Below are 12,479 nucleotides of genomic sequence, written 5' to 3'. Positions count from 1 at the left end.
TATTTATTTTTCAGACAAATATTATTGCATGAATGCTAGACATTTATAAAGAATATGCATTTCACAAAACTATATGCATAACATGATTCAAATTCTGTTAAATATATGTGAATGTATATATAGGAACAGGGGAAAAGACTGTAAGTAATGTAACAAAATGTTAGTTATGTTTATCTGTGGGTGGTGAAGCCTGTTAGGGTTTTAAAAAAATATTCTCATCTTTTTGAGTAGTAGATATGTAATCAGTAAAAAAATGCTTGACCATACAGGTAATATAAATACCACACAAATAAATTTTATGTTATGATTTAAAAAAATTTTTTTTAAGATTTACTTATTTTTATACAAGAGCTGGGGTACAGGCCAGAGGTGAGGGAGGGTGAGAGGATTCACCAGAGTGGGGAGTAGAACAGGCAGACAACTGAAATACACTGCTGAGGGGAGCAGCGGATGCAACAGGAGAGGTCTGCCATGTCATGTGGGAATCTCCCTGGCTGGCCGGGAATTGAACCCGTGCTGCAGAGGCTGCGGACAGCTTCACAGCGCTGTGCTCAACCCACTGTGCCCTAAAAAATATGGGGAGGTGCTAAAAAATATTTTTTTAAAAAACCAGACAACTTTCTTTCCTTCTTTCTTTATTATATATATATATATATATATAATTTTATACATTTTTTACATCATTTTTCATTTTTGTACAATATATGCATTTTCATCTTGGTTGTAGTCCCCATACAATTCCCACCCCCCTTGTTTTGATCCTACTCCCTCCTTCCCCCACTGTAGTGTGTCTCTGGTTTATAGTTGCTTGTTGATTTTGATTTTTACTTTATTAGAATTAGGTTTTTTCCTGGTCCCTTGTTTAGGTTTTCTAAATTCCTGCTGTGAGTGAGACCATCTGGTAGCTTTCTTTTTCTTTCTGGCCATTTTTGCTGAGCATGATCCCTTCCAGCTCCATCCATGTTGCTGCAAATTGCATGAGCTTATCTTTTTGATTGCTGAGTAATATTCCATTGTGTATATGTACCACATCTTCTTGATCCAGTCATCTATTTTTGGGCATTTGGATTGTTTCCATAGCTTAGCTATTGTAAATAGTGCTGCTATAAACATAGGGGGGAAGGTGCCCTTTTGAATTAATGTTTCTGTGTCCTTTGGGTAAATACCAAGGAGTGGAATTGCTGGATCATATGGAAGCTCAATCTTTAGTAAGTTGAGGAATCTCCACACATCTTTCCATAGTGGTTGGACCAGTTTGCACTCCTAGCAGCAGTGCCGGAGAGTTCCTTTTTTCTCCACATCCTCGCCAACATTTTTTGTAGTTAGTTTTTTTAATACGTGCCATTCTCGCTGGTTTAAGATGGTATCTCATTGTAGTTTTGATTTGCATTTCCCTGATTACAAGTGATGTTGAACATTTTTTCATATGCCTGTTGGCCATTTGCATTTCCTCTTCAGAGAAGTTTCTTTTTAGCTTTTCTGCCCATTTTTTGACTGGATTATTTTCTTTGTTTTTGTTGAGTCTCATCATTGGTTATTGTCTCTTTTGCTGTGCAGAAGCTCTTGATTTAGTCCCAGCTGTTTATCTTTGCCTTCACTATCACTGCTTTGGGTGATGTGTCTGTAAATATGTCTTTGATGTGCATATCATGTAGTGTTTCATCTATACTTCCTTCTATGTATTTTATGGTTTCAGGTCTTATGTCTATTTTGGGTTGGTTTTTGTGCATGGTGTTAGGTAGTAGTCAAGCTTCATTCTTTTGCATGTAGTGATCCAGTTTCCCAGCACCATTTATTTTTTTTAAAGTTTCATTTATTTATTCACTTATTCATATAAGAGCTGGGGTACAGGCCAGAGATGCGGTGGCGGGGTGGGGGGTGGGAGTGAGAGGATTAACCAGAGAGAGAGTGGAAACAGAACAGGCAGATTGACTGAAATACACTGCTGAGGGGAGCAACGGGCCAGTCAGGAGAGGCCGGCTGTAACATGTGGTTTGCTGCCTGGTGGCTGGGGATCAAACTTGTGCTGCAGAGGCTGCGGACTGATTCATAGTGCTGTGCTTAACCCCTTGCGCCACCAGGGAGGCCCCTCCCAGCACCATTTATTGAACAAACTTTCTTTGCTCCATTGCATATTCTTTGCTCTTTTGTCAAAGATTGGTTGACTGTAAATCTGTGGGTTTATACCTGGAATTTCTATTCTGGTTCCATTGGTCCGTGTGTCTGTTCTTGTTCCAATACCATGTAGTTTTGATTATTATGATTTTGTAGTGTAGTTTGAGATCTGGGAGTGTGATGCCTCCATTCCCTTCTCTTTTTTCAGGAGAGCTTTGGCTATTTGGGTTTTTTGGTGGCTCCATATGAATTTTGTCAATATTTGTTCCATTTCTTTGAAGAATGTCATTGAAATTTTTATTGGAATAGCATTGAATCTGTACATTGCTTTTGGTAGGATGGCCATTTTGATGATGTTAATTCTTCCAATCCATGAACAAGGGATGTCTTTCCATTTCTTTGTGTCTTCTTCTATTTCTTTTAACAGTGCTTTATAGTTTTCTTTGTATAGGTCCTTTACCTCTTTTGTTAGATTTATTCCCAGTATTTAATTTTCTTTGTTTCAATAATAAAAGGGAGGGTTTTCTTGATTTCTTCTTCAGATCTATTGTTTGTGTATAGGAAGGCCACTATTTTTGTGTGTTGATTTTGTATCCTGCTACATTACTAAACTGATTGATTAATTTGATTAGTTTTTCTGTGGAGTTTTTGGGGTTCTCTATGTATATTTTCATATCATCTGCAAAGAGTGATAGTTTAACTTCTTCCTTCCGTATTTGGATTCCTTGTATGTCTTTCTCTTGTCTTATTGCTCTGGTTAGGACTTTCAGCATTATATTGAAAAGCAGTGGTGAGAGTGGATATCCTTATCTTGTTCCAGATCTTAATGGAAATGCTTTTAACTTTTCACTATTGGGAATAATATTGGCTATGGGCTTGTCATATATGGCCTTTATGATGTTGAGGTATGTTCCTTGTATCCCAAGAATTTCAGGGGCCTTTATCATAAATGGGTGTTGTATTTTGTGGAAAGCTTTCTCAGCATCTATTGATATTATTATATGGTTTTTATATTTCTTTTTGTTGATGTGTTGGATTACACTGAATGATTTTTGCATGTTGAACCATCCTTGTGTCCCTGGAATAAATCCTACTTGGTCGTGGTGTATTATCTTATGGATACATTGTTGGATTCTGTTAGCTAAAATTTTATTGAGGACTTTTGCATCAGTGTTCATTAGAGACATTGGCCTGTAGTTTTCTTTTTGTGTGTTGTCTTTGTTCGAAAACCAGACAACTTTCTGATTAATTCTTTTTTTTTTTTTGTATATTTATTTATTTATACATACAAGCACTGGGTACAGTCAGAAGCGTGGGAGGGTGAGAGAATTCACCAGAGCCAGAGCGGGGAGCAGAGCAGGCAGAAGGACTGAAGTACACTGCTGAGGGGAGAAGCGGGTGGCAGGAGAGCTCTGCATGCCATGTGGGACCCTCCTCCGGTGGCTGGGGAGCAGCCAGGGATCGAACTGGTGCTGCAGAGGCTGCGGGCAGCTTTGCAACCCAGTACTCAACCGCTGCGCCACCGGGGAGGCCCTCTGATTAATTCTTATTGAGGCATATGAATTATTTCAGAACAAGTATCTATTCCTCATTTGTGGAGGGAGACGCTCTTAAATACAATTGTCAGACAATGGAGATGTAGTCCTATAAGTTTACAACCTGCTTATGACATATGAAAGTTTTTTTAGGTTATGCTTAATAATTATGGACATCTTTTAAAAATAGAAAATTGAAGGAAAAAATCCAGCAGAATCAAAGTAAGACTGCACGCTGCCTTCTAAAACAATGGCAAGCAAGATTTTTGCTAATGTGTTTTTTGTTTACTGGCATTTTAACTGAAATTAGTTTTATTTCAATCAATGAGAAGAATATACATTCTTAAAACTTAATTGCCAGGGCCTCCCCGGTGGCTCAGCAGTTGAGAGCTGGGTTGCGAAGCTGGGTTGCCAAGCTGCCCGCAGCCTCTGCAGCACCAGTTCGATCCCCAGCTGCCTCTCCTGCCGCCAGCTGCAGTGTACTTCGGTCCTTCTGCCTGTTCTGCTCCCTGCTCTGGTGAATTCTCTCACCCTCCTGCGCTTCTGACTGTACCCAGTGTTTGTAAAATAAATAAATAAATCTTAAAAAAAAAAAAAAAAACTACTCTTAAAAAAAAAAAAACTTAATTGCCAGCTTTGAGGAATTCAACATGTCAATGAGAGCAGGATGCTAGTACCTTTAATGTGCAAAATACTTTTTAAAGGTTGAAGTTAGAGCATTAAATAAGATGCAGTTTCCATACTTTTGTCTACCAGAGCTTCTCTGCTCCATGATAATCAGAGCTCCTCTCTAGAGGGTTTAATGAGTTGGGCAGCCATGCAATCTGAACCATCATTAACATCAGTGGTTTTGGAAAGGACAGTCACAGGGCACTTGGAATAATGCTTTCCAGAGACTCAACCTGAGTTGGGCTTCAGCTCCACCCCAACGTGAGCAACCTGTTGCTCCTCTTCTGAGAATACAGCCTCCTCTGCTGTGTCTCTGTCAACTTGCCTGTGATCTGAGGTTAAATGTCAATAGGGTATATGATTATTCATCATTTTTCTTAACCATACTGTTTTTGTATAACTCAGAGAGTAGTTTTAAAATTTGGCTTTGAGAAATATTAGAAAATTATGTAACTGCTCCCTGCCATTTGGGGGCACCTGTTACCAGGTAACTAGTTCACTGAAAATAGAAGAGGTACCCTCAGAGGCTTTTAAATAGTGAGAGAAACTGCTAATCCTGTTTCTCCAAAACCACATAAGCAGCTTGTATTGAATTTTTCCAACAATTATCAGAGAACTGATCATCAGAACCAGTACTACCAGAGAAAAAGGAAAACCAGAGATGTGGTTTGTCTGGTGTATCTGGCAGTTTGATGCTTTCCCAGTAATTCGCAATTGATATTTTAGTTGGAGAGTCCCTGCTTTGGGCTGAAGTTGTTCTCAGTAACTGCCTTTTCCAACTGAGGTGAGTTGATAGCACTCTGTCCTGCTAAACATTGTCTTTATCACTTATGTTAGCATATGTGAATATCTTTGAGGGAGGAAACAAATCTGAGATGAACTGAAGTTTTTTGGTTTTTTTTTTCACTTCCCAGCTCTATTTGTCTGACTACTAATTTGTGGATGTAAAGTTGAGCCAATCAAATCCCTTGTGGAAATGCCTAATGTGTGAATTAATATTTCATTCTGCATGTTTATGTTCAACGAGGGGAAGATTGGAGAAAAAATATATAAAGAGTTTAATTCATCCTTCAGTAAATTGTATTTGAGTGCCTACTGGATTCTGGGCATTATTCTTGTCAATGTGGATACAGCAACCACAAGATAAGGCCGGATATAAAACTGGAAAATGAGTTGGTGGAAAATGACTTGATTTTTTTCACTAAGGAAGGAAAGAAGAATTTAAGTGCTTGGAAAGGACCTCACTCAGATCTTACATTTGAGATAATTTTTAGATCACAAAATCTTTATGAAGGCCTAGGAGGAGAATATTCCAGGCAGCAGCCTTCTGTGAGGAATGAACTTAATGTATCCAAAAAATAGAAAGAAAGCCAATGTGCCTGGAACTTGAGAACCAGAAGGGAGATGTGGTTAGATATGAGGTTGGAGGGAAAGCCAGGGAGCCCCAGATCATACAGAATCTTGTGGGCATTAGAAAGTATTTTATTATGAGCACAGTAGAAACCATTGGAAGGCTTTACACAGAAAGGCGTCATGGTCTGAAAGAGTTTCATTTGGCTGCTGTAAGGAAAGTAAATTGTGGGGAACAAGAGCAGAAACAGGATAACCAGTTAGAGGTTTGTGGCAGTGGCTACTTGAGAAATGGCAATGGTGTGCACTAGGTGGTGATGTAACAGAGTGGTCCTGCCCTGTAACAATGACAGTAACTTAGTCCATATTATGAGCACTTTCACCTCCTTATGTTTTCAGTGCAGTCTTGAATATCAATCAGCTTCACATTTAAATAAAGTGACATTATGAACTAGCATTTTTAATTTTATTACTGATAATGTAATAAAATTATTATAATTGTGTTACAGAACTATTAAGTTCTGACTCTGAAAACATCTGATTTTTTTTTATTTCTGTATGCTTAGTCTACCTGAGTCTTTATAATATCTATCATACTATTTGCCAAAGATTGCTTACAGTTATTTATGAAAATAATTGTCTCACTACAAATCTTTATTGGAAAAAAGATAGCTAACTATAAAGAAACCAACAACCTATAGTGCCACTATCCCAAAAAATGTTGGATTTTATTTCCTTTCAGTCTTTTCTCTGTGCATGGATGTATTTATTTCCAAATGATAGTTATTTTTTAAAGAGGTAAATTTTACAAATAATAGCTTTTGAAAGAAGTTCAGTAGTTAAACGGTTTGCTTCATTTGCTTTTATCATAGCATTCTTGAAGATGTGGAATCAATTTCTTACTTTCTTCACTTGAGCTGCTGTCATTAGTTGAAAAGCCATCTTCCCTTCAGGTTTTTTATATAGCTGATGTGATTTGGTTACATACCTGTGTTTTCAGTCAACCTTGTAATAATATGTTTAAAATGCCCATGACGTTAAAATCAAAGATTGTTCCCAGAGTTCAAATTTTTTCCTTTTCTGACATTTTTCTTTTCTCAGCTCTATAACTTGGTTAGGTTTGCCAAGATCCACCATTCTAATCTTCAGGTAATAGAAATTGAGTGAGTTAACCTATTAATTCTTATATTGCCTTGAAGATTCATGGTGAGTGATTTCATCTTCGAGCAAAGAGGTTAGAAGTCTCTTCTTAAAAGTTTTGCAACTAACCTAGATCTTATGTGTAAATGAATGTTTAGGGAAATAGAAAAAATAAATTGCAATGTATTTGTCCTGAGTGCAGGCTAAAATGTAATGATAATTCTTGGTGAATATTTTGCAGACCTCAAAGGAAGATCTTCTGCAGGCTGATTTTGAAGGTGCTTTAAAGTTCTTCAGAGTTCAGCTTCCAAAGAGATACAGGGCTGAGGAAAATGCAAGAAGATTGATGGAGCAGGCTTGCAATATTAAGGTAAGATGTGCAAATTTATATATAATTAAAGTAGAATTGAATGCAGAATAACATGGTAAATTACATAAAATCTGTTCTCTATGTATTGCTAATTCTTAACAATGTTTCAGGTGATATTGTGTCTGAACAAGAGTCTCACAGATTTATTTTGTCAATCTGGTATATATATATATATGGTAACTGTACCTCCTACTAGGACTTAGACTAAAAGTTGGCAGCTTCAGATTGTAACAATGCAAAGAAAATCATTTATCTTAGAGGTGGGGCTCTGAGTGAACTGCGGTGATAGTGGTTTCCATGACAGCAGACTTGGTATTTAGCTTTTGCCATCTGTTTTAAGATTATTTGGGACAAAGCAAGAGCCTGTATAGGCAGTGCTTTCCTTTCTGTAAGGGACTTGGAAAGCTTTGAGTCTTGATCTGCCCTTCTCTGTCCCACACCTGTGAAATATCTATGGATATACTGCTTCTTATCAAGTGTCTGAAAAAGATAAACAAATTTATGTTAATTTGAAATTGAAATCTCTACTCAGAAAGTTGCTGTATCAAGGTAAGAAAGTACGTTTTAAACGAAATTTGGAGCCAATTTGCTGATGTTAATTCTTGTACATCTGGAATATATTTTCTTATCTAAACTTCCCTTACCTAATGCCATAAATACAAATTTGTTTCCTACATTTTGAAATTTGCACTCTTATAGAGGAAAACAGTGAACAATCAACTTAATAAAAATGTACTTAATATGTTAGTATGCGATAAATAGCTATGAAAAAAGAAAAAGTAGGAGCAAGATAAGATTGGGTTCCTGGGGAGAGGGAAGGTTCCAGTTGGTATAAGTCAGAATAGATTCACTGAGATGAAGGAGATGGTTAGTCATAGAGATGTCTGATGAAAAGTATTCAAGCCGAGGCAACAGCTAGTTCAAAGGCTCTGAAGCTGGCTTATGCCTAGTGGGTTTGAGGAAAAGCAAGAAAGCCAATGTAGTTCAAGTGAAATAATAGGATTAATAAGAGAGTAATAATAAGAATAAAAGAAAGGAAATCAGGTCATAAGAAGCCAGAAAACATAAGCCATTGTAAGTATTTAGACTTCACTTTGAATGAAATGGAGAGTCCTTGCAGAGTTCTGAGTAGAAGAGTGGTAGGATCTCTCGGAGGTTTTAACGGATCCTGTGGCTACTGTGTTGAGAACAGACCTTAGGTAGGTAAACGTAGATGTGGAGAGATAGATGAGGAAGTTTTGCAGTAATCCTATTGAGAAATAATGATAGATTGAGCCAGGATGGTAACAGTGGAGATGGAGTTAGAGATGAAGCTATTTGGAAGAGAACCAATAGGATTTTGTTGTTATTAAACATGGGTGTGGGAAGAAAGGAGGAGTCAAGGTGATTTCACAGATTTTGAACTAAAAAAACTCAAAGATGAAACTATCATCAACTTATTAATGTTATTACTTAAAATGTACTTAGACACAGACTTCATTGAGTTAAGCACTGTACCCACTGTAACACTTTTTTGGTATAATGCTTTCGTTTTTAATTTTAACCTATTTTAAAGTACATTCTAAATGTAAATTCTAAATGTACAATTCAATGCTGAAAGTAACCAAGCAGAAAAAATTATATTTTTTCAAATGAACTCTATTTTCAAACAGATAATTTCCCAAAGATTAAAAAAGACAAATTTCTGAAGTCTTCATCTAGAAGGCAGGCTTTTATGGTCTTCAGGGATGATTCCTTTTTTGACTGGGCCCAATGACTGTGCATAAGCCACAGTTGTCTACAGGCTTATAATGCATTCCAGCGGTCGCTGTATGTTTGATTGAATGTTGTAGGTGGTAAGTTTGAGATGTAGACCTCAGCCAGCTAGTTGCTGCAGAGCTGTCAGTGAGAGGTACTGTAAACCAGGACAATGCTGTAGGATTCCATTAAAATAAAACACTCATTTCTACAAATAAAAGAGTAGAGAATTAAGAAGTACAGGTAAGGTGGATAGTTAAATGTTTTCAAGGGAAATCTAGAGGCGATAAAAAATTATTGAGAGTGAAAAACCCAGGAAAGTGATCCTAAAATAAAAAACTTACAGGAAGAGCTTTTCCCCCCCGATATAATTAATGAAGTTCTTCAGAGGATGGAAATAACTAACAATTATCAAACTGGAAATATGGGATCTGAGATTTACAGAAACAAAAATGTTAGGAAGCAATTTCAAAGAAAGTGCTGCATACAACAGGGTTACTTATTTGAGTAGTAATAGATACAATTTTTTTGAGTACTAATAGTTGTTTTTATTTTTGCATTATCTAAAGTGAGCACCTTTTTCTTAGATATTTAAAATGGTACACTTTAATTATATTTATAATGTGATTGAGAGGCAGATATGAGGTGAAATTGAAGGAAGAAAGACTTTCCTCAGAAATCATGCTAGACTAGAACTTAGGTCTCCATCCTAAAGTTTTAAAATTGTTTTTTAAACTAGGATCTACATTTGAAATAGCTTTTACGTCATGATCTTGACTGTACATATGTGTGGCCGAAAGATGCTCAATCTGACAACATATGAGGCACTAGGACATTTTCTCTTTCTCTGTATTGTATTTCATTTTGCACCCCTCCCCCCAAGAAAAAAAAATCCCAAAACAAAAGCAAGTCACAACCTACTCAGTCAGCTTCACAGCAGCTCACTGTTCAGAGCACCCCTTCCTTCCCCATTCTGATATACTGTAACCCTGCAAGGTTGTGGAGAATGAGGTATTACACTGAATGGGGGAGGTGGGTATGTGGCAGGGATGTGAGTCATCACACCATTATTACAGCAGTCTGTGCTAGCCACAGGAAGTTTTAGGCAATGATAGACTTAGGGACTAAGGCTAAGTGTTAGACAAAGCACTCACAGGCAAAGGTGACTGCAGGCCTGAAATAGGCAAAAGCCCTTGGACTTAGGATTTTCTCATTCACTGTCTGCTTATGATTAAGGATAGAATTTCTGTGAGTTGTGATAAAAAATTTTGGATTTTAAATATTTTCAAAATTAGTATTGATGTATGGTTGTATTTTCTTTGAATGGACATGTTCTCATTTAATTACCCAACAAAATGAATCACTTTCCTCTTAGTTTAAAAAACTCAGTAAACAATGATTTCACTGATCTCACTGGTTTGAATGATGTTGCATATGCCACATTTATGATAGACCTCATTAATAGCAAAGCTTGTCATGTCACTCAAAATGTTTTGCTGGTAGACCTTCATAACAATGTTTTAAAATATAAATCAGCATCATTTGTATTTTAAAAATAAAATAACTTGAGCAAAATTCAAACTACATCTAACCTTAAATGAAAACAAGGGGATTAGGAAAGAAAGGTCATTTGATGAATGCCTGTTGTATGCCAGGAACTACACAAGAGAACTTCTTAGAGGAAATAAGAGATAAGATGAGACCTGAAGGATTAACAGGAATTAAGGAGTGTATGGAGGCAGGGGAAAAGGATGTTCTATGAGAATACATAGAGCTCCAGAGGTAACAAATTGTGGGATTTCCAAAAACCTAAGTTTAGTTCATTATTAGAAACCAGGGAATGAGGGAATAGAGGGAAAAAAAAGACTAAGGTAAGCAGGAGCCAGACAGCTGGTGCAGAGCTGTGTAAGTAAACCACACTATACAGTGGGAAGCAGTGAGGGGTTTTAAATAGAAGATAAACATGGCCAGATTTATGTTTTTTTTTCTTTATTAAAGATTCGTTTATTTATGCACACAAGAGCTGGGGTACCGGTCAGAGATGTGGGGGGTGAGAGGATTCACCAGAGACAGAGCAGGGAACAGAACAGGCAGACCGACCGAAATACACTGCTGAGAGGAGCAACGGGTACCACGGGAGAGGTCTGCTGTGCTATGTGGTTTCTCTCTGGCCTGCTGAGTATCGAAATTGTGCTGTAGAGGCTGTGGATTGCTCTATAGTGTGGTGCTCAACCCCTTGCGCCACCAGGGAGGCTCAGATTTATGTTTTAGAAAGGTTTATTCTAGCTACTGTGTGGAGAACGGATTAAAAGGGGAAAAATTAGTTATTGGTGACAGACCAGTTTAGGGAAAGTTGCAGTAATCCAGGTGAGAGAAGAGTCCAGGACATTTTGTTATCACCCGGAGAAATAAGGACAGAGTCCAGAGATAGCCAAGAGATACAATCAACAGATCTAGTGATTAAATGTGATCATCAATATAGCAAAATAGTGTCAGTGAAGATATTCAAGGTTCTTACTCAGGAAACTTTGTAGAAATTACACTGTGAACAGGAACATACAAACCAGGGAAATAAAATTATTGATAGTAGCAGGAAAATGGTTGACTGTATAAATAATGGAGTGTAATTAGTATAAAAGAAAGTAAAGACAAATGAGGACTGAGATATTCCAAGAAAAGGGAATAGGAAAGAGGTACAAAGAATTGTTGAACTCTATGAACAGGATGACTAGTGAAGGAGGATGATAAAAGACTTGTTGGTGCTTATCCAAGAAGTATCTTTTCTCCAAACACTTATATTTCAATGACAGCTTAGTGACATTCGAAATAATACTTTGCTCAATTTTTTCAGTTGTTGACTAGAGTTAATTAGTGGCAGCAAAACCTTACCAATGTTATTTTACCATCCACGGCCAGATTTTATGATTTGCTTCTTTGCCTCCTAATAGTGCCACCATCATTAATTACCATGTTACTCTATGAAGAGATTTGAAATATATTGAAGGAATATGCAAAGATGCACAGAGGCAACAGAGCAAGGGAAATACATGTGGGGCCCTCTTGGTTAAAAATGAACTCCTGCCCTGGCACCTTCCTCTCACACCTCTAATATACCATTCTGGAAAGTTAGCCAACAAGATGTTTCCATGGTAACTACGGAAAATTCTAAGCTCTGCTCCAGCTCAGTTACCTATATGCTGTGATGGGCAATTATCCACCCTCCCAGAGTGGATTAATACAATCTGATCTTGCCTCTCACAAATCATGTTTTTAATGGGATAGTGGTAAATTCATTTATCTAGAAATGTAATATTTTCTCTCTAAGACCTCCATATTTGTAAACGTGGATTTGAATTTAACTGAAAATAACTTTTCACACTAGAACAAAACTATAAAGAACATTTGTATTAAAAGCAATTTACCTCTAATTTCTTCATACTGTTTGCTATTTATTTCTGGCCATTGTTGCCATGTATAAACAAGAATGTAATCTCCCAATAGAGACTTTCTTTGAATTAGCAATGAGGCCACACAGAGGCTTTTGTCAGCTCCATGCATCTAAA

General features: G+C 37.1%; 1 protein-coding gene across 4 annotated transcripts in view; it reads left to right on the top strand.

Moving 5' to 3' along the window:
* RABGAP1L (RAB GTPase activating protein 1 like) overlaps positions 1-12,479 on the top strand; it is a gene marked incomplete at both ends in the record, with an annotated part of 493,888 nt that overhangs the window by 365,280 nt on the left and 116,129 nt on the right. For all 4 annotated transcript variants that reach the window (XM_084251369.1, XM_084251368.1, XM_084251372.1 and 1 more), the window contains one exon: positions 7,051-7,179. In XM_084251369.1, the coding sequence (XP_084107495.1) occupies positions 7,051-7,179 (129 nt within the window). The remainder of the gene's footprint in view (positions 1-7,050; positions 7,180-12,479) is intronic.

This window comes from Talpa europaea (assembly GCF_964194135.1).
Source record: "Talpa europaea genome assembly, chromosome: 12".
In the NCBI taxonomy this organism is placed as follows: Eukaryota; Metazoa; Chordata; class Mammalia; order Eulipotyphla; family Talpidae; genus Talpa; species Talpa europaea.
Note: the sequence above shows the minus strand (reverse complement) of the source record. Positions and strands in the feature narration are given on the sequence as shown.